The sequence below is a fragment of the Thrips palmi genome, unplaced genomic scaffold (genome assembly GCF_012932325.1).
Source record: "Thrips palmi isolate BJ-2018 unplaced genomic scaffold, TpBJ-2018v1 HiC_scaffold_15, whole genome shotgun sequence".
In the NCBI taxonomy this organism is placed as follows: domain Eukaryota; kingdom Metazoa; phylum Arthropoda; class Insecta; order Thysanoptera; family Thripidae; genus Thrips; species Thrips palmi.
This window is the reverse complement of record NW_023144624.1, coordinates 3,664,879-3,685,452: the sequence shown is the minus strand read 5'-3', so window position 1 is coordinate 3,685,452 and position 20,574 is coordinate 3,664,879. Positions and strand designations below refer to the sequence as shown.

Below are 20,574 nucleotides of genomic sequence, written 5' to 3'. Positions count from 1 at the left end.
TGGGACCATTTTGTTCATGTGCCCAGACCTGAAAAATGCATAGGTTCAGTAGTGATAAAAATTGACTAAGACCAAGGCTAAAATTAAGTTCTTTAACTACCACTAACCTCTTCAAACACCAACTTCATCAGATCACCTCTTCGAACAGTTCCGTCAAGGCTAGTAGTGAAAATTTTTGAAGGATTAGATCGATCAAAAGATGTACAATTGACTTGGCTTGTATGTGGCCCTAGAACCTCGACACATTTCTCCTCATCAGGATTATACACATCCCAGAGACCTGAAAGAAAAATAGTAAAGAAATTTATGACATCTCAGCAGAAATTATCTTGGATGCTTGAAATCCTTAAAACATACCTAAATCCCCACTTGTGCTACCTGAGGCCACAAGCACTTTCTCCTCTCCAGGATGAAAGGCAATAGAAGTTATTCGGGCTGTATTGGTTTTTGCTATCATTTCCTCACTTAAAGTTAATCGGGAAACTAGTTTTTTGAATCTGCAAGAGCAAAAGTATGAAAGTAAAATGAACTTACAAAGGAATAGGCATGACCAAGTCTCAACTTACGTGTCAAGACTGCAGGTGCTGAGTTGTGATTCATCACCTCGGTGGACAAGGAATGGTCTGAGAAGACTAACAAAATCAGCACATTTGGAAGCAGCATCATCATTATCTTCTTCATTGGCTTCCTCTTTAGGTACTTTGAGTGAAAGCATCGGAAGTGTGCCTGAAAATCAAACAAAACATCAGATTCCACAAGCATGAGTATAGTGCAGTGCAAGCTGCTATTGACCAATCTTAGCAATTTTCAACAATGGTTCCTCTTTTCAGAAAAGAGCATACCAGAGGGCTTACGTGCAGTAGCTTTAGCAATAGTGACTCGCAAGTTTTCCAAAGTGCTCTGTACAACATCTGATTTGAGTTTCTTTGGAGACGGTTTCCCCAGTTTCCGCCTGAGCTCGCGTGCCCTCTGATCTTCAATTATAGTTCTTATCCTCTTTGACTTTTCTCGAGGTGTGGGTGGTTTCCTTAAATAGAACATTGATTTTACAAAAGCCCATGAAACGGCAAACAAAGTTAACAGCAGGAAGAGTAAGCACTTACCTTTTAGTACCTTTACGATCTGTTTTTTTGGAAGACTCTCCTATGTCTTGTTTTAAATCTGCAATACCAAGGGATCTAGAAAAGTGAAATATAAAAGAAATAAAACACCAATGAGCATGAAAAAAAAGAAAAATTGATGTAAATTGAAAATTAACGAACTTCACAAGTTCCATTCGCTCTCTAATATTTTGCTGACGCAGTTTTTCATAATCATCATCTGAGTCAGACGATTCCTCTGTTTCAGCTGAAGACTCTGATGGGGGTTTAATGGGTGCTCTCTTCTTCGCCTTAGGCTCGGGTTCTGTTGCATCCCATTCATCTTCTTCCTCCTCATCTTCTTGCCCCTCACTTTCAACCTCTTCATCTTGCACATACGAAACTTGCTGGAAATTGAATAGAAAAAAATTTAAAGGACTAAATGAAAAGAAAGGAAGAAAATGTTCAGAAACTTCCTCAGTTGAACATTGAAATTACAACCATGACAGTATATTTTAAACAGACTGATGATCAAGGAACGTCACAGACACGTCAAGCTCAGATAAAAAACTAACTCTTACCATGCTACACTAACTAAAATAAAATCTTGTAAGGAAAACTTTGTTATCAAGACCTGATTGTACAACAAAAGACCATAACCTCAAGTATTTGAGATACTCATCTGAGCTTACCTTCCTTGTTCTCAGTCGAGAAGATACGCTAGGGGCGTCAAATTCCCCTCCACCGTCAGCCGGTTCTTCCTTCACTGGGTTTCTCCCAACTCTTCCTCTCATTTTCGGGCGTAGATAACATAAATTGATTCTCTAAAGAGAGGAGTAATTCATCGCTTCATCTCCCGCCACAAACTCTGGGTAAATTTCGGACGCAACCGTCCCTTCCCTTTCTCCTTCCCCTCCCTTTCTCCTTCCCCTCCCTCCCTTCTCCCCTCTTCCTCCCAGTTTTGAGCGTTACAATAAATTTTTCATCGCCGACTTTACCAAAACATCAAGGTGCCGGTGCCGGCCTCCACCATCCAAGACGCCGTGATTCAAGGCAGAAATAAATTTTGTTTTCTCCGGGTCCGGCGACGGCGACCATGGCGTCAGAAAGCGAAGGACGAAGATTGGCGGATTTGCGGGTTGTAGACTTGAAAAACGAGCTGGAAAAAAGAAATTTGGACACCAAAGGAGTCAAAAATACCTTGAGTGACCGTCTACGCAAGGTGAGCACTAAAAACAAGTGTTCACGTTAGCATTTGGTGTTAGTCGTCGCCATTTTTACGCAATCCTATTTTGGTCGAAGGAATTCATATTATAGTGCTGGCTCTGCGTATGTAGGTGATGGCTCGTAGCTCCTTACTTATCCGCGATGTTCAGTCTGGTGTTGAGTAATTTGTTTAATTCGTTCGTTCCTCCTTGAGTGGTTTTGTCGCAGTTGCCTGTAGTGCGTTTCACTCTCGTGCGCTTCGGCTTGTCCTGTTTTTAGGGCTTATGTGTCATTTCGAGGTTATGTGGACTGGAATGTCATCTACAATTTGCCACATAATTTTATGTTCTGAATCTTGTGCTGTTGGATGGAAGTTCGGTGCTAATTTGTTTCCTCTCTGCACTCTCTAAGGTACTCATTGAAGAAGGGCATGATCCTGAGGATTACATATTTGATATTGGGGGATCAGATAGGAAATCTGCTAAACGTTTGAGTGGCTCTAGTAAGTAGCTGGTTTTTGCTCTTTTCTGGCACTATTTTAATAGTCTATGTTTTAAAGCTCAAAGTATATAAACTTTCTCTGTTCATTCTCAGAAGACGAAGAAATGGACACAAGCATTGCCGAAGATTCAAATCAGGAGCCAGAAGAGGAATCAAAGAATGGTGAAGTAGAACAGGATGTAGCACCTGTTAAAAGTCAAAGCCCGGAAGTTACCTCAGACTCTAATTGTAATAATGATACCAAAAGTGATGAATCAAAAGCTGACTCTACTGTATCAAATGACCAGGCCAAAGATCCTAAGCCTGAAATTAAGACTGAGGTGAGTGGTTTCAACTTGTCTGTTGCACTCTACTGTGTACTGTAAACATAACATGGTTCTATGGTCCATATTGTATTTGTAGGTTGTAGAAGAGGATTCAGAGCCTGGAATGCCTCAGGAAGATGGTGATAAGGCACAACCGGAGTCCAATGGCCTGGACAATGAAGACTCTATCAATCTCACTATTGGTGAAGATGAAGAAAAACTTTTGACTGAAGAGGTATTGATTCTGTTATTATTTTTTTAAGACTTTCAACCTTTTTGTCTTTGATCATTTTTCCCCTCTAGTTTGTTAAATGTATACTTTTCATTTCAATTGTTGTTTATTTTGTTATAGGAAGAAAACAGCATTCAAGATAAAGATTCTAAAGGTAATATTATCAAGTAAAAAAAGAAAAAAATGTTTCCAATTTACACTTTGTTAGATTAGGCAGCTAAAGAGCAGTAGGCAGACCAGTGCAGGTTAGGTGGAAGATGAGGGAGCAGCAAACTTCAGTTTGTGAAACCACCACTAACCCACACCAGAGGAAACCCTGGAGCATCCAACCAATCAACATTGGAGCAATAGCGGCACCGCCTTCTTTGAGGGAACCACTCCAGGACAGAAGAGCCCCCTTCAGTTTGTCTGCATTCCCATTTGGACCCTCCGGACTCATCACTCCACCAGTATCACTCTTCTCCCTGCGCCATGTGAAGATCTTATTTTAGCTATGGTCTGCCTACTGCTGACTTAGAAAATGGTGTTTAAATGAAACGTGAACTGCTCCTGTTCTGTTTACGATCTGGCATGCTTGGTGGAGCCCTTCCCCCTCTGAACCTTTATGGAGAAGAGGGAAGGGCTACCATCCACCTACATGTCTCTTTTTTTCCTTCGCTTAATCTTCTGCTGCGAAAAAAGAAACAAAAAAACAGTGTTTCAAAGTTTGGTTTGGATCATCTCTTGTATAAAGTTTCCCCCCCCCCCTTTCCCATTGAAACCAATTAATTGTATCTCAATAATGGTCCTTGCTATGCTTGACATATTAATAATCTACTCAGGCATATGGACTTACTTGCCATGAGTGCTGGTTGCCTAAAATCAAGGGCTCTAGTGATAGCCAGACTTCCCTCCCCCTTCCTTAACTTTTGATGTAATTTGCGTCATTGATCAATAATGTGGAGATGCCATCAGACAGAAAACATCACCTCCCAACACTTGTCTTCTTCTCGGCGAGCACCAGCAGCGTCTTCACTTTCGAGCTGTTCTTGCAAGAACTGCCTGTGGGAGCTGAACTGATCTGAGCAGGGCGGGAGAGAGTCTGGACACAGCCTGGCCAGAGCCTGACCAGGCTGATCAGACATCGCCAAGATCTTTCTACGTGGCATCGACATATATTTCATTGGCTTAATAAATAACCCTTACTGATTCCTATGTAGATGAGAGCAGCAAGAGAGGAGATCTGAAGAAGAAAGACGGTGGCAGCAAGGTGGACAACAAGGACAAGAACCAAGATCGCAAGGAAGAAAGCAAGAGGTTTGTATTCTGCACCACAACTGCCATTGTCACCCACCCCCTGCTCGGTCAGCCTCGGTGACGCGCGGCCGGAAGCATCTCCCTCATCCTTCTCCTTCATCTTGGAGCCAACGGCTTGGTGCATCGCGCTGCATGGCGCTGTTTGCCTGGCCTGCTGCCCGCCGTGCTGCCCGCCGTGCTTCGAGGGGCCGCTGCGCCGGGCTGGGCCGAATCCAAGGCCTCGGCGGTGCCGCAGTGGAGACCAGGAGCAACTCCGGACCAGACCGGGCACTCGGCACGCAGCATGCCACGCGGCACGCCACGCGGCACGCGCTGGCAAGACTTCCTCTTCACTGCTGCAGCCGCCGAAGTGGTCAACGTGTGGTATACGAAAAAAGAGTAAAAGGAGCTGGGCTAGATTCAGCTATGCGTGTCCACTGCAATTTGCAGCAGATGCCAGCCAATCTGGCAAGGAATCTCTTGTGACAGGATAATTTTATGTTCAAATTCAGATGGAGATTTAGTATCCCCTTTTAACGGTTGTGTTACATCTTGCAACATATTTCATACTGCCAAGTAACAATCATCAACGACTATTTTTCTCAGAATTTGTATTAAAAGTAGTTTCATTTCCCCAAGTCTCCTAATTTAGGTAATTATAGGCAAATTTACCAGGACACATTCATATCAAATTCAGTCTTACATAGCCCATCTTGAATTGAATGCAGTCCATTCCATCAAACGCCTAGGGATTGCTCTTCAGAAAGCTGTTCTCATTCTGTGAAGAATTGAAAGTGCAGAAGTTATTTGATCATTTACAGCCTTGCAACAATTTCATTGCCACTGCATCAACTTGTATGAAGTTGGCTTTGAAACCATAAGCTACCAATGGACTATATCAACAACCCATTTGTTACTGTTTTACAGAAACTTTTCTGGACTTTCTAAGTTCATATTTTTATTTTTTGAGGATGATTTATTCCATTTCCTAAGCAATGACCTGATTATATTTATCTCTTCTAGGAGTATTAGTCAGTAAATTACTGCATGTACTTACTAATTCTGACCAAGCTGTTACTGATACTCCTCTATAATCTGTTTGATTTTGGTACTGTTAATGTTGCAGCAGTGGATCAAGTGATCTCAAGTCTCCCAAAGAAGACAAAGGTGGGTCTGATCGTTATATTTGCCTACCAATTTGTTCCAACCAAATTATCAACTTTATTTCTCATTTTTAACTTGCAGACAAGTCCAAGAAGTCCAGTAGCAGTAGCAGCAGTGGAAGTAGCAGCAGTAGCCGGAACTTATGGGTCAGTGGTCTATCTTCTTCTACAAGAGCTACTGATCTCAAACAAGTCTTCTCTAAGTATGGCAAGGTAAAATCTTCAATATCTCTGTTTTCTTTAAACTAACAAGCCCTGTAATACCTGCCACATTTCTAAATATATTTCTGTTTATTAGGTTGTTGGGGCCAAAGTGGTCACCAATGCTAGAACCCCTGGTGCTCGGTGTTATGGTTATGTTACAATGGGTTCGAGTGAGGATGCTTCCAAATGTATTCAGCACCTTCACCGCACAGAACTCCATGGGCGTCTAATTTCAGTTGAAAGGGTAGGTACTTAACAAACTTAAAATTTAAGACCACTTCTTAAGTATTTTAGCTAAACTGACAAGAAAATTGCTCTTGTTTTTGTTTTTAGGCTAAAAGTGACTCTACGGGACCCCCTAAACGAAGTGATCTCAAGTCAAGCAGCAGCAGCACGGAGAAGAAATCTGATGACAAGAAAAGAGAGCGCACCGCAAGCTCCTCAGCTGATGACAAAAAGGAAGAGCCAAGTAAGTTGTCTAGTTGTGAATGTGTCTGGAAATTGGACCTTGTCTTCAACTTGTCACCAATTGTATTTTATTTTTACGCAGGGAAAGACTTGAAGAAGGAAGGGGATGTAAAGGAAGGTGACGAGAAAAAAACTGAGGGAGAAGCAGCCGAAGCCACTGACAAAGTGAAAGATGAAAAGGATATCAAAGAAGAGGGTTCAGACAAGAATCGCCAAAACCGTAGTAGGGATGCCTCTCGCGAGCGAGACCGTGACAAAGAAAGAAGAGAACGTGAGAGAAAGGACAGGGATCGGAGGCGCAGTGAAGGCAGCAGCCACTCCAGACCACGATCCTCTCCCACAGGGCCATCAGGGCGTAAGGCGGATGTCCTGACCTTCACTCACATTAGGGTATGTTTCATAAATGTCAAATTCAAGAAGGTGCCTTGCAGTTGAACCTTTTAAAGATGGATGGAGTGTTTTACAGGAAGAACGTGAGCGCCACCGTCTCCGAGAAAAGGAACGAGAGCTTCGTGAAGAGGAAAGAAGGCGTCGGGAGGAGTCTCTTCGGCAGAGGGAAATTGAGCGTAAACAGCGAGATGAGGCAGTTCGTCTGGAAAGGTATGAAACACCAAGCTCTTCTCAGCCAAAAGCTAACATGCTTTTTACATTATTATTGCCTGACATATCTCAAATATTTGTGTGGTTTTTATTTTGCAGGGAAAGGGAGAAACTTCGGCGCGAACGTGAAGCTATTGAGCGAGAAAGGGCCGAATTATTGAGGTTGGAAAGAGACAGACAACGTTTGGAGAGAGAGAGACTGGAGAGGGAAAAGGAAGAGTTGAAACTCCAACAGTTGAGGTTTGTAAATAACATACATTCTAATTATTGTACTCTCTCATTCAATATTCCTGCTATCAATTGGTTTCTTTTTCTTTCTTTTTTTTAAATTTTTTTGTGGGGTTGTTAGATTTGAAGAAGCCAGAAGGGTTTTAAAGCGCCCGACAGAAGATAGGAGTCGTGATTATCCAGATGATCGTAAGAGGCTGGCAACTGAAAGAGACCGCTATGAAAGCTCTCGTTTCAATGACTCAAGGTTAGTGCACTTCTGGATTTACTTCTTTGGCAATGCTTCACTAAGATAAGTCACAATTTGCCTTGATTAAATGGTTAAATATTGTGTGTAAATAGCTTGTTGCTAACACTCTGAGAGAGATGGTAAATGAAATAAGTTGTACCATCTCATTCACATTCAGGTGAAAAAACAAACACTTAGTACCTATTACCTTTAGTGTTTTTCATTATTTCTAGTTTTTCTTTTTCTATTAAATTCCTCTCCCTTTTAATGTTCGTGCGGAAGAGACCGCGTGTGACCCCATGCACACCTTAAAAATTGCTTGATGGGAAGGTGTTGTTTGTGTGTTTTGCTGGACAGTACGGATAGTATTGTACATGCAATGCATTGTACAGACTTTATAGTTTGGAAACATTCCCTTTTGTTAAGTTGGCCTTCAATCAGTATTTTCCTTAAATGTAGTGAAATTTTTGAACTGGGTTTTTTGATTCTTAATTAAACTGTGTATGTGATTGCAGTCCTTATGCCATCTTCAAGTGTACTGGTAGTGTGTATTTGTCATTGTGTGATAATTTCTTGTTGCTTGTGTTTCGTAGAGTTCAGTATGAAAGCAAAGTAAGGGAGACCGACAAGGCTAGGAAGATCACTGACTCCGCCAATAAGCACGATTCAAGGTATTTTGACTACCACAACTGTAGACTTTTGACCATGAAATCTTTCATCAAAAATTCAATCACAAGCTGTAACTGCTCTCTGAGGCTGCAAGATGTCATCTTGGGAACTGAAAATATTTGATTAGAGTTGATTGTGTATAGTTTTTCATCAACTTTCAAACTGAACAAGTTTCTCATGAAACTGCAACCCGATTGCTTCTTGCTTTTGTTGATGAGTTTTGCATGGGACAATCTCAGTCAAGTCAGTGTACCCTGAGATGACTGTCGAAAGCTGCGTGGCAAAGACATGCTAGGATTCCCCCTTTCATCTGCTTTTATTAAGTTATAACAGCATGTAAGGGTGTGAGTTTAAATAAAATTTCTTGTGAGTGTTTGAAAAGCAGCAAGGAATGTGGCCTGTCTGTTGTTACACTACACAACTGTGGCTTCTGTTTCCAATTAATTTCTTTCTTTAAAGCAATGAACTGTTTTGAACAGTATCTTATTCATGAGTCTTAAGTAAATTATTTAGAATAAACTTTTAAAATCTAATGGACCTTATTTTTCCTGCTGTAGATCATCAGATTTCAAGAAAGACTTCAGTCGCAGCACTGCCAGTACCAGTTTAACTCGTCGCACCCATGAAGATTCTCGTACCTTGTCTCGTCCAACCCGTGATGTTCCTCCCCCTAGAGCTGAGATGTCTTCAGCTAGGCGGCCCTCTCCCTCCAGACCTAAGGACAGGTACGTTTTCTAGCGTTTTACCTGCTGATTATTGTTTGTTTGTTTGAATATGATTCTAATTTCTGTTTTGCTTCTTGTCTCAGTCGATATGAAAGGAATTCAAGCAGCTCCTTCCGGAGAGATGATCGAAGGCCAGAACAGGACAGCCGGTCAAAAATGGACGTTCGTGATCCCCATCCCCGCGACCGCTACTCGGACAGGTCCAAAGGAGATTCTGTCAGAGGTTAATACTTTGCCAGGGCTAACATTGCAAAAATAAACAAAACTCAGGCCTGTGTGATGACTATTGTTATTATTATAATTTCAGATGGGGGACGTTACACTGACAGAGCGGGAGACAGTTGGCATTCCAGCAGTAGCAGTGGGCCCACTGCATCTAAGCCTTTCAACAGTATGAGTGTGGGCTTAGGTGTGCGTGATTTGAGTAGTGGAGTTTGGGAGAGAAAGGAGACAACAGGATGGAGTCGGCCATTAGATTCTGGCTCTTCTGATCGGTCAGTGTTATTTTTGATTGATTGGCTTACTTTTTTGCTCCCTTTAAATATTGAGTCTCATGTCAATTAATTTGTTTCTAATTTTTCAGGTGGGTTGGAAGTAGCAGTGCATTAGGGGTTGGAAGTCGTCCAATGACTAGTGGCCCTCTGTATGGAAGTGCCCAAAGTGTTACACCTGCAGCTCTGACTGCTTTACAACTGGGTATCGCCAACAGCAATAGCTACTCTAGTGACCGATTTGATGCTTACAAAGCCCCTCTTGGTTCAATGAGAAAATACACTTGATTGTTGTCAGATTTGATATGTTAACTTTGTTCTTGTGTGAGCAATATGTTTTGTGACCTAGGTTTTATTCATTGTGTTAAAAAATTAATTTTCATCCTTACTTATGAAAGGACTCAGAAGATTTTTTGTTCTTTTTTTTTTTTCAAGTGTTGCTGTGAGTGTTTTGTAGCTTTTGCATTACTGACAGTAAAACCCAATAAAAATCCCAAAATGTTTCATTTGACACAGGTAGTTTTAATCCGAATGAACAAATGCCATTGTTGACTTCATATCTAACTACTGATTGAGCCTGGAGGTCCTCTCTTTTCTTGTATTTGCCTAAGTTACTTGTTTGCTACTGAGTATTGTTTTCTGTTCACTTCATAAGCACGTTCCTCTCAGTTTGTGTTTTATTGTTAGTTTCAATTTCCTGTTCATTTTCACCTTGTTTGGATTTGTTGGTATATGTGATGTACCCTTTATTTCTGGTTTTTAACATCCTTTTTTTGTTATATTGCCTAGAACTGATGTGGTGTGGTGATGTCAAAGATACACTTGTGCATGTATAATGAATCGATTGGAATTGTTAATAAGTGCATCCAGTTCATCAATGTCTGGTGTAAGTTTTTTTTTTTTTTATTGTCCGTGTTATGTTGTCTGGTAATTATTACCACCTTAATTCAAGTGTGTAATAATATGTTTACAGCTGATTCTCATGAAAACTGAATTAGGTGTTTGGAACACCTCTAACCTATATGACTCATTCCAAAATACCTATTTTAAACTTTGTATCCTTAAATAAAAAATAAAGCAGTTTAATCTTGGATGCCTATACCTTTTTTTTCTTTTGTAACACACTCATCCTATAATGTGAAAGCCCAGCTCAATACACTACTCTGCTAGAGGCTAGCGGGTTGTCTGTGCTCGACTTTCCAGGCGCGCTGCGCATTGTATAAAAATCAGGACTCAGTACTGGTCGGTAGTAACAGTACGTTACACGGGATTGGGGGGGGGGGGGGCGTAAAGTGGCCTCCGCACGACACACGAGCAGCCCCAGCGTGTCGCGTGCTCCTCGAACGGACCTCCTCGATGGACGTTCTGGGGTCCCGGCCGAAGGTGCTCGGTCTAAGGGCTCGCAGGCCGTAAAATTTCATAAGGCTTTCTCTTCTGGACTGGGCCATCTTGGGCCAGCTCAACATTTCCGACATTCAAGCGCTTCATTGCAAATACGAAATAACCAGACAATTCAGTGGCGGGGCGGGTGGGGGAATTCCGCCAAGAATTTCTTGGATGCAGCCCTCTGTTGCCTTCCCGGCTATCTATTGATCTAGAGTCAGCTGGTGTGCGTACTGTAAGGGAAGGCAACAGAGGGCTGCATCCAAGAAATTCGCGACGTATTCCGTCTCTCTTTCTTACGCCTCGGAAGACAGCGGAAACAGAGACCGACAGAGACATTCCGGACTCAACCCTTCACCTCTCCTTCCTCCACCTTCCCTCTCCCCCTCTCCCCCCTGGTGCAGCCCAGCGAGCCCAGCCTGGCCCTGCCCAGCAGCCAGCCAGAGACGGCGAGCCAGACACCGGCGGACACCGGCGACGCGACGACGCGACGCCCAGCGACGCCACCAAAGCAGGCGCCAGTGCTGCAGAAGGTCCGGTTGCGGGCCGGTGCATGCAGATGGGACGTCTGTTTGCTTTCGTTAGTAGGTGAGTGGTTGTTTGCGGGATCTTGCGCCCCAAGTAAGGATTTGTGGCTTCGGCGACAGGCCGCGCGCGTGGCACGTACTTTGGTGACCTCCAGGACAACATTGATCTTGTTTACGTTGCTGAATGGGGCTTGGTGGAGGCTGGGTCCTGGCTGGGTCGGTGCACAGGTGCTCTCGCCGCACCGCATCGCCACACCGCCACTGACGGGCTGGTTGTGATAATATTGAGAGGGAACGGGGCGAGCTCCGTCGTCAAATCGGCTTGGCAACTTACAGTTCGACCCGCAGCAGCATGGCGTGGACTGCGCTGCCGCTGCTGCTGCTCGCGTGCACGTCGTGGACGGCGTCCGCGGACAGCTCGCCGACGATCCCCTTGAGCTACGTCCTGGCCGACACTGCGTTCCTGGCGGACGAGATCAGCTCCAAGGATGGTGAGTGTTCTTTCTGCCCTTTTTGCTGTGCGGTTCCGTGTTGTGCACGTCTACATCCCCCATCGGCCTCGCAGGCCTGGCAGGCGCGGACGGCATGTCGCGGGTCCTGGAGTACCTCCACCACGTGGAGCGCACGGTGGGCGGCATAGCGGCCCCGTTTGACGGACACCCTCGCTCAAGGAGACAGCTCCCTACGGACCCTCTGACGACTCTGACCGAGGACCACCAAGGCGTGTTCTTGCTCAAGAAGCTGGTGCCGACCTTCAACATCCCGGCCAAGTTCCCGAACGACGTGGTCCTGTTCTCGCGCATGGAGGCCGGCGAGGAGGCGTGGTACGCCGCGGCGCTGGAGGCGGACGGAGAGAACCCGCAGCTGAGTCTGGCTAACTCGCTCGTCCTGTACAAGCTCATGGTAAGCGCGGTGCTGGCATTTTTACAGTGAAGCGTCTTAATTGCGTCGGAATTGAGCCCCCTGCTTTTCCCCGTCCAGGGCACCCGGTTTTTGGAGCAGGACCGCAAGGTGACGTTCGGCGGGTCGACGCTGTCCGTGCAACAGATCGACGGCTGGACGTACTTGGTGGCGGCGGAGCGGACTTCACACTTGCGCGCCGCCCCGGAGAACGGCCCCATCCTGTACCGCCTGTCCCTCGACGGCAAGAAGCTCATCACCGTCATGACGCTGCAGACGCACAACCCTAGCGACGTCTTCTTCTGGTGAGTCCGGCGCCGACCAAGCCGCCAACGCAAAGCCGCCATTGCAGTAATTCTAGTCGGTCCTTATGCGAGCTTCTCATGGTGTTGCAGGCAGTTCATGAACTCGCACTACTTGGCCGTGGCCTCCGAGTTCACCAACACGACGCAGGGGCTGTCCTTCGCGGCCGACACGCTGGTGTACAAGTGGTACGGCGAGCACCTGGACATCGTGCAGAGGCTGCGCACCAGCGGCGCCAAGGCCGTCACGTCTTTCACCATCGACTCGAACCAGTACCTCGTCGTGGTGAACCACGCCAACGACGCAGGTGAGTCGCGCCGCGCCCGCCGCGCAGTGTGGCGCCAACCTGGGCGCAGCGACTATCTTTCTCTGTTCGCTTCGCAGGAGAAACCAGCCTCCAGTCGACAGTGTACCGCTTCGACGTCGTGACCGGCGCGTTCGTGGTGCACCAGCACCTCCGCACGCACGCCGCCGTGGACGCGAGCTTCTTTACGATGCGGCACGCTCGCGGCCAGGATCACTTCCTCGCGGTCGCCAATGAGTACTACCAAGGTCTGCGGGGTGGGACGGGAGGGACATGTGGCATGAGGGGCGCGGCTTGCCGGGGGTTGCTAACTGGTGTCACTTGCAGGCCTCGACCAGACGAAGAACTACGAAACCAGCTCTGTCATCTACAAGTGGTCGGACGGCTTCTTCGTGCCCTTCCAGAGCCTCCGGCTCGTTGGGGCGTCGCGTTGGGCCTCATACTCGGTAGGACGACGCCGTGCCGTTGGCGTGTCGACTTGGCGGTCTTGTTTCCCTCTGTCATTTCCATTTGTTGCGTTCGCCCAGGGCCCTCACGACGAGATGGTCCTGCTCGGCACCAGCACGCACGGCCTCCACGGCTTCCAGTACGACGGCTGGCGCTTCCGCCAGTTGACGTTCCCGGGGGACATGTTCGGCTCTGGAGCGGACATCTCCTCCTTGCGCACCACCGTCTACGGCAGCAAGGGCCTCGTAGGTGTGTATCGAGAGGACCGCTTTGGACTTGCAGTGGCTGTGCAGTAACGGTTTGCTTCTCCAGTCGTCGCCCGCAAGCAGAACGCTGGCGTGCACGCGAACGTTTTCGAGCTGCAGTTCGAGAAGTCCATGCAGCTGGATCAACTGCAGGAGGAGCTGAGCTTCTGGTGCAACAAGGAGCTCGGGGAGCTGGCCCGCCGCTCCGCCGCCCAGATGTTGGAGCGCGTCAACGCGGCGCCGAAGTGGAGCGACGACGTCGTGGAGGTCAACTCCATCGTCTTCGAGTCCAACAGCACCATCAACACCCTGGCCACCGGTTCGGTCTGTAAAATTGGGTCGCGTCTGCGGATATTTGTCGTATTAATGTTGCATTCGGTTCTGGTTTCAGCATCATCTTCTATTTCATTTCCTCTTTTAGATCAAGTCCAAGAGCCAAGTCATCGACCCCGCATTCGTGGAGGATTTGAATTCTCTCGCTGGCGAACTGGAACTGAGCAGGGAGAAGCTGAATGAGGCCCAGGCGATCATGGATCAAGCACTGAAACTGGACAGGCACAACACTGTTCGAGGTGAGGCTTCTCAGCAACGGTTCTGCGTATGCTTTTACTGCCGTTTCTTGTTTCTTTGTTGACGAGGGCTCTCGCATTGTCCCCAGGCACCGTGGTGTTGCACAACGCCAGCGTTTCGTGCGTGGGGCCGTGCCGCTTCGGACACGCCGACGTTCGCCTGCTGAACAACGAGAATGCCGTGAGCCTGGTCAAGAACATGATCCGCCTCGACGCCGACGTCTCCACGGAGGGGGCGCTGCGGTTCTCGAGCGTTGTGGTGCCCGGCGACTTGAAGACGAGGTACTAGGGGCGTCCCTTCAGGGCGCTCGTGGTGTTGACTCCTGAGCCCAAAGCTCGCTGTCGATGAGTGGAGGGGGAGCGATGTCTTTGAGCCGTGTAATGGTTTTTGTCGTTGTGCTTCTCAGCAAAGTGCTAGGCGAGGCAGCGCCCCTGGTGAGCAAGGTGCACACGCGGCACCTCCTGGGGAGCCTCGTGGTCAACGAGTTGGTGGTGGACGCGGGCCTCAACGTGGACGGCACCATCGACGGCGTCCACATCAGCCCCGAGACGGTGTTGCTCGTGGACGGCGACCAGACACTTAAAGGTTGGTGAGGTGGTGGCCCGGGCTTTGTTGAGTAGTGTGGCAGTCTGGCGTTCTGTACCGCGGCCTTCCCTTGCAGCAGGCATCGACTCCGTGACGCACTGGCAGGTGGACAAGCTGGTGCTGCACGGCAAGGTGAACGGCATGACTGTGGACGTGTCACGGCCAGAGCTTCCCCCGGAAGCGCAGCCCTCCACCACGCCCGTGTCCCTGTCCGTCCGAGACGTGAGCTTGGGAGGCCTCCTGGGCGGCGTCGACATCGTGGACGTGGCCCAGCGCGCGCTGCGCACTCGCGGCACCCAGCAAGTGACAGGTGGGTTGATTGCCGTTTGTTTGCGCTGTCCCTTCGAAGCCCTTCCGCGAGCGACGCGCTAATGCCTCAACAACTCCGCAGGCCTCCACTCCTTTGCCAAGCTCTCCGTCCAGGACGCGTTGTCGCGCGGTCTCAACATGAACGCCATCGCGCGGACGGACGTCCACCTGGACAAGCTGCCCGGGCCTCTGCGGTTCACTCAACCTCTGGTCGCCGACAAAGTTCAGGTTAGCCGTCGCGGACGTGTTGTGCTTTTTCGTCTATCGGGGATCCGCCACTAACTGGCGGCGGTGGTGTTTGAACCCAGGTCTACAAGCGGCTGAACCACATCGCGGTGGCGGCGGACGGGTCCATGGACCTGCTGCTGAACAAAGCCGGCGGCGGGGCCACGCAGCACGTCGTGGCGCCCAAGTGGCTGCGGCGGCTGCGCGTGACGGACCTGGGCCGCATCTACGGCCGCATCCTGGGCCTGGTGCTGCCCGCCGAGGACGAGCCCCTGGTGCGCGTGGTGCAGGACGACATCCTGGTGGAAGGCGACGTGTCGGTGAGTGTTCGCGACTCTGCCCGCGGCCGCTCCGCATGGCCAGGCATGCCTTTCCGCTTGCTGGACTCACTCGGTGACTGTCTGCATCCGCAGATCGCTGGGCGCGTGGACGTGCAAGGCACGGTGACCGCCCCCAACATCGTGGAGCCTTCTTCGGGCGTCACTGTTCTGAACGTGCTGCAAGACGCCGTGCGGATCAACGCGCCGCTGCCACCCAACGTGTTGGTGGAGGACCTGGAGGTGTCCAACGTGGAGGTGACGATGGTGAACGGCGTTCCGACCAACGTGTGGATCCTGGATGCTCCCGGACAGGAAGTCCGCCTGACCAAGATGGCCAAGTTCACGGAGGGGGTGACCGTGACGGGCTCCTCGACGTTGACGGGCACGGTGAACGGCGTGGACTTGCGACTACTGGACGAGACGGCTCTTAAGACTACTGGCGATCAGGTCATTTATGGACACAAGACTTTCCCGAGCATCACCGCGAACGGGTAAGTAAATTTTTCCGCATTAAACTGACACATGATGGTGATGCCCTTCGTTAAATGTTTTTCTTGGTTGCAGTGTCTGGAGCAACGACACGTTGTTGGGCGGCGCGCGGTGGCTGGACCTGTGGGCGCGGCGCATCTCGCGGCAGGGCCACAACGGCGTGGTGAAGCTGGAGGACGACGTGTCGGTGGACGGTGAATTGATCCTCAAGCGACTGACCCTGGACGGCACTCTCGGCGGCGTCAACATCAGCGCGACGCTCCAGGACTCGGTGTTCCAGGACAGCAGTGTCACCGTCATTGACGGGCCCAAGACTTTCCGGCAGGTGAGCTGCTCTCTGGTTAGCGTCGCTGGGTTTCTTCTGGCGCTGCAAGCTGGTGCTGTCCGCAGACCGTGAGCGTGGACAACCTGCACGTGGAGCCGACTGCGACTGGCAGCGACCTGGGCGGCGTCTTCGCTGCCACGGTGCCTGGCGGAGTGGCGCAGCCCGACGGACACTCCTTCGCCTTCCCGTCCCTTGCCATCAACCGGCCGCTGTCCGTCGCCAAGCTGCGCTACCGCGGTGAGTCCCGCTGCCGGTTGTCGCCAGTTGGATTTTGTTTCCTTCCTAATGGCGCACTTCGTTGGCAGGCACCTTGGACGGCGTGTCGGACGCGGAGTGGGCCGTGCCCTGGCTGGAGGTGGAGGGCGATCAGACCCTGTACGGGCCGCAGACCGTGCTCGGCGACGTGGAGGTGATGGGCAGCGTGACGGCCAACAGCGTCAACAACCTGGATCTCAAGACGTTCGCGCAACAAGTGGCGAGGATCGATGACCCGACCCTACGGCTGGGGACCGTCACTTTCGGTGCGTTCCGCTGTCATTTCTTCTTTCTTGTTCAAATCGAGTGCCTGTTGGTTTCCTGCACGTTGCTTCGGCCCCTTTAGATGGCCCCGTGGTGGCCAACGGCTCCGTGACGGCTGGCTCGGTGCGCGGCGTGAACCTGGCCGACGCCCTGCTGGCGCGCGGCGTGCGGGAACAAGAGATGCGCGGGCGCGTGGTGCTTGCCGGCGGCCTGGAGGCCCAGGGAGTCTTCGACGTGGCGGGCACGCTGGCCGGCGAGGACTTCAAGGCGCTGTGCCGTTTCGCCAGCCCGGCGGCGTCGCAGCTCAACGTGCCGCAGCACCTCGACGTGAAAGGTCGGTGCGCTGCCTCATTGCTGCCTCGTCACGCGTCAAGTGGCTGTCGCGGGTGTGAGTGCGTTTTGGGTTTGTAGGTGACTTGCTGCTCAACGAGGAACCGGTGCTCGGCAAGTCCATCAACGGCCAGGACATGCGCAAGCTGCTGAACAACACGTGGCTGAGGGACCGGGGCGCCAAGATCACCGCCAGGATGGAGTTCGGCGACGTGCAGTTCACCAACGACGTGAATGTCAAGGTGGGTGACGTTGGTTGGGTAACTCGGCATTTTGTGGGCGTATGAACCCGGTCTACCCAGAAAACCACGCCTCTTAGTAGGGACGACCCGTCACGTGCTGGTTAATCACCGACATGGCGGGGCGGGCCCGATAGGCAGACGATCATTTGTGGTCCAGCCATTAATTGCAATCGCAATCGCCTGCGAGGCAGTCTAGCCCGGCGCGCTGGCGTGCGTTGCGGGCTGGCCTACCCTTGACTTCACAGGCGCTCGGCCCGTCCTGCCTGCCTCGCGCTCATTGCCGCACGTCGTTCTTTGCAGAGGCACATCGACGGAGTTAACCTGGAGGCCGTTGCCCAGCGGTACGTGAGCCTGACCAAAGACGAGACGATCTCGACCAGCATCCGGGTGACCAAGGACATTAAGGTGGAGCGCAAGATCGTGACCGACGTCGTGGATGTCGGTGGGCTGGTGAGTGTCCTGAACCAAGACGCCTGCCGCGGCGCCGCTGGTGTTGTCGGACGGACCGTGTCTGACTTGCGTGAGTGCGTGCGCAGGTGGGCGGCATTCGCCTGGCGGACTTCCCCAAGCTGGTGCTGATGGATGGCCCGGACCAGGACGTGCTCGCCCGCATGAAGTTCGGCATCGTGGAGACGACGGGCGGCCTGAGCCTGGACGGCACCATCAACGGCCTGGACTTGTCTCGGGACGTGGTGCTCATCAAGGACAACGCCGCCGCGTACGTATCGTGCCTGGCGTCGCCTGGCGCAGTGTGACTAGCTGTCTGACCGACTCGTGATTGCAGCTCGCTGGACCACAACGTGGTGCAGGGCAGCAAGGTGGTGCAGGGCAACGTCTACGTGACCGACCTCGCACTGCAGGAGGACACGCGAGTGCAGGGCGTCGACTTGGCCGCGTGGAACCGCGACGCCGTGCGCGTCTCTGGCGACTACGTCATCACCGGCTCCAAGACGCTGCACCAGCCCCAAGTGGTGGGCGGCCTCAAGTGAGTTGCGTTCTGATCCTTGGCCGCGTTGGCCCCAGTGATTCTGACTCGTCTTCTCCCTGTTGCTCGCAGCGTGGACGGGCTGGTGGCGGGTGTTCGCGTCAACGCCTCGCACCTCCTGCTCCGCCACTCCGACCAGCTGGTGACTGGCGTCAAGACGCTGGTGCCCGCGCCCTTGCCCGGGCTGGGGCTGCGCGTGCAGTCGCTGGAGGTGATCGGCAAGGTGAACGGCGTCAACATGCGCGAGCTGCTGGCCAACCAGGCCTACAAGACGAGCGACGTGGCTGTGCTGACGCCCGTGCACCTGGCGGCGACGGCGGAGCTGCACTCGAACGCGGCGTGGGTGGACGGCACGTACCAGGGCATCAACATCACTGACATGATCTACGCGGCGCAGCACCCACTCACCCTGGAGCAGTACGCCGCGCAGCACGAGGCCCTGCGCAGGACGGCCGAGCACGTGCAGCAGAGCCTCCAAGGTGAGTCCCCTTGGCCCCGTGTACCCCTCCATGGCCGTGGCTCGCGCTGACCCCGGTCCCCGTTGCAGCCCAAGGCTACTACCTCAACTACTACCACACGGCCGTGTCGCTGCGCGTGGGCGTGAGCGCTGTGCTGCCACTGGGTCGCGCACCCGAAGACTCCGCCGCCGACCCCGCGTTCGCCATCGCCATCGTGATGGAGCACGGCGTCGGCCAGAGCTTGACTGTGGACTTCTTCAGCTGGGACACCGAGCAGAGCACCATCGTCTCGCACCCGAGTGAGTGTGGCCCCTGGGTCTTTCCCTCCGGGGGTCATGACTTGGTCTTGACGTCGCTATTCGCTTTCCGTTGCAGCTCTCCGCCGCCGCGTGTCACTATCCCGCACCGTGCGTCTCATCGCGCCCGCCACCTACGCCGGCCTCAACGCCCTCTACTGGGAGGAGGAGGAGAGCTCTGGTACGTCTGCTCGCGTCTGGCATGTCAGCGGCTCGCGCGTCCCCGGCGCCTCATTTCTCTGTTCTGTGCCTTGGCAGGCGTGTTCGTGGGCCGCGTCATGGGGATCCTGCGTGACGGCCGCCTGGGCAAGGCCGAGGTGCTCCGAAGCACGCTGGCCAGCGCCTGGGTGTCGATGACGGAGGTGGGCGACATGGCCTGCCTGATCCGCGGCTCTCCCGGGGCGTTCGAGCGGCGCGACGGCTTCTGCTCCATGCACTGTCTGGGCCAGGGCAAGGAGAACCTCGTGGAGCTGCCGCTGGACGCACCCCGACCAACTGACGTAAGTAGCGGCTTCGCTATTGCGAAGTGCGCGTCACGGCATGCAGTAACTCTTGTTTTTGTCCGGCAGGCCGTCGCCCTCACCGTGCTCGGCGTCCCGCACGTGTTCGTGGCCTCTGGCGCCAGCGAGGTGTCTGAGGGAGAAGTGAACGTGTGGCGCTGGGAAGGCTCGACGCTGCGCCTGTCGCAGAACATCGGCGTGGTGAACGCGTCGTCGCTGGCCGTGACTGAGTACCGCGGCGTGCACTACCTGGCCACCGCGTCGGGCCACGTCGCAGATTCCCCCCACGAGGGACTGGTGCACATCAGCAGGTGAGGCTTCCATTTCCGTTGGCTGTTCTGTAAGGGGAGCGACCTTGGTCCTTGACGCTGCGTCTTTCCCAGGTTCTACTCGGACAAGTGGGTGCACTGGATGAGCGTGGAGGTGGAGGGTCCGCGGTCCATGCAGTTCGCCACGTTGCCCAGCGGCCAGCTTGTGCTGTACGTGGCCACCACCTGCCCGACGGACAGCTTGGTGGTGCTTCAGTACCGCGGCGTGTCCGGCTTCGTCCGCCGCGCGTCCGCGGCCGTGCCCATGGGAGGCGTGCTGAGCGCCTTCACCACGTCACGACACCACCACCTGGTGGCCGTGAGCGGAAGCCGGCAGGCCGCACTGCTGCAGGCCGCCTTCAAGGGCAACTGGGAAGCTTCGGAGCTGGCGGCCAGAGCCGTGGCCAGGGGTGGTTGAAGCTCTTGAAAGGAATATGGATTTTGCATAGCTTCGCCATCTACTTCTGAATGAACTATCTGTGTCGTTAAAGTGAAACTTATGTACTTCATTTATCATGAAATGAGCCAATTGTTTTCTGTTCTTGTTGAATGTTATAAATTATTGGTTATTAAAATTTGTTTAGAAAAAAAAAACAGCATTCTTATAATATTTACGTTAGTACTGCTTC

The 20,574-nt window shown here is 51.6% G+C and overlaps 3 protein-coding genes across 10 annotated transcripts; 2 read left to right on the top strand and 1 right to left on the bottom strand.

The window, feature by feature from the left end:
* Window positions 1-2,002, bottom strand: LOC117641268 (WD repeat-containing protein 76-like; the record flags this gene model as incomplete). 2 transcript variants are annotated; one of them, XM_034378439.1, is given in 8 exon segments in its annotated part: window positions 1-28; window positions 108-280; window positions 358-497; window positions 567-726; window positions 855-1,027; window positions 1,104-1,178; window positions 1,263-1,486; window positions 1,772-2,002. In XM_034378439.1, coding segments are annotated over 8 exon segments (1,075 nt in total), but the record flags the coding sequence as incomplete, so codon positions are not given.
* An 85-nt stretch (window positions 2,003-2,087) lies between these two features.
* LOC117641266 (SAFB-like transcription modulator) lies at window positions 2,088-10,474 on the top strand. Of its 4 annotated transcripts, none has more exons than XM_034378434.1 (19): window positions 2,089-2,301; window positions 2,697-2,787; window positions 2,883-3,106; window positions 3,189-3,326; window positions 3,444-3,477; window positions 4,523-4,619; window positions 5,725-5,765; window positions 5,844-5,974; window positions 6,060-6,209; window positions 6,299-6,434; window positions 6,516-6,823; window positions 6,900-7,033; window positions 7,133-7,273; window positions 7,383-7,508; window positions 8,084-8,161; window positions 8,717-8,884; window positions 8,968-9,107; window positions 9,192-9,378; window positions 9,468-10,474. In XM_034378434.1, the coding sequence occupies exons 1-19, from the start codon at window positions 2,176-2,178 to the stop codon at window positions 9,661-9,663; spliced, it is 2,646 nt and encodes an 881-aa protein (XP_034234325.1). In that variant the 5' UTR covers window positions 2,089-2,175; the 3' UTR covers window positions 9,664-10,474. The 4 variants fall into 4 exon arrangements, with proteins under 4 accessions (XP_034234328.1, XP_034234325.1, XP_034234327.1 ...); XM_034378436.1 differs by having other exon boundaries at window positions 2,880-3,106; window positions 5,728-5,765; XM_034378433.1 differs by having other exon boundaries at window positions 2,880-3,106.
* A 711-nt stretch (window positions 10,475-11,185) lies between these two features.
* Window positions 11,186-20,539, top strand: LOC117640919. 4 transcript variants are annotated; one of them, XM_034377941.1, is made up of 30 exons: window positions 11,186-11,346; window positions 11,622-11,776; window positions 11,851-12,188; window positions 12,267-12,490; window positions 12,581-12,795; window positions 12,873-13,040; window positions 13,120-13,238; window positions 13,320-13,488; window positions 13,552-13,808; window positions 13,906-14,056; window positions 14,143-14,335; window positions 14,461-14,639; window positions 14,719-14,949; window positions 15,031-15,176; window positions 15,257-15,493; window positions 15,587-15,984; window positions 16,058-16,307; window positions 16,373-16,544; window positions 16,613-16,828; window positions 16,909-17,160; window positions 17,238-17,398; window positions 17,699-17,848; window positions 17,935-18,116; window positions 18,183-18,383; window positions 18,456-18,862; window positions 18,931-19,140; window positions 19,217-19,318; window positions 19,396-19,637; window positions 19,707-19,948; window positions 20,021-20,539. In XM_034377941.1, exons 1-30 carry the CDS (start codon window positions 11,312-11,314, stop codon window positions 20,361-20,363), a joined length of 6,345 nt encoding a protein of 2,114 aa, XP_034233832.1. In that variant the 5' UTR covers window positions 11,186-11,311; the 3' UTR covers window positions 20,364-20,539. The 4 variants fall into 4 exon arrangements, with proteins under 4 accessions (XP_034233832.1, XP_034233831.1, XP_034233833.1 ...); XM_034377940.1 differs by having other exon boundaries at window positions 14,716-14,949; XM_034377942.1 differs by having other exon boundaries at window positions 11,187-11,346; window positions 11,634-11,776; window positions 14,716-14,949.
* Window positions 20,540-20,574: the final 35 nt, after the last annotated feature.

Coding starts and splice junctions, on each gene's coding strand:
- LOC117641266 (XM_034378433.1), top strand. CDS start 2,176: ATGGCGTCAGAAAGCGAAGGACGAAGATTGGCGGATTTGCGGGTTGTA. Junction 2,788..2,879: donor TAAACGTTTGAGTGGCTCTA/GTAAGTAGCTGG, acceptor GTTCATTCTCAG/AAGACGAAGAAATGGACACA. Junction 5,766..5,843: donor GTCTCCCAAAGAAGACAAAG/GTGGGTCTGATC, acceptor TTTAACTTGCAG/ACAAGTCCAAGAAGTCCAGT.
- LOC117640919 (XM_034377940.1), top strand. CDS start 11,312: ATGCAGATGGGACGTCTGTTTGCTTTCGTTAGTAG. Junction 15,494..15,586: donor TGGTGGAAGGCGACGTGTCG/GTGAGTGTTCGC, acceptor CTGCATCCGCAG/ATCGCTGGGCGCGTGGACGT. Junction 19,141..19,216: donor CACCATCGTCTCGCACCCGA/GTGAGTGTGGCC, acceptor TTTCCGTTGCAG/CTCTCCGCCGCCGCGTGTCA.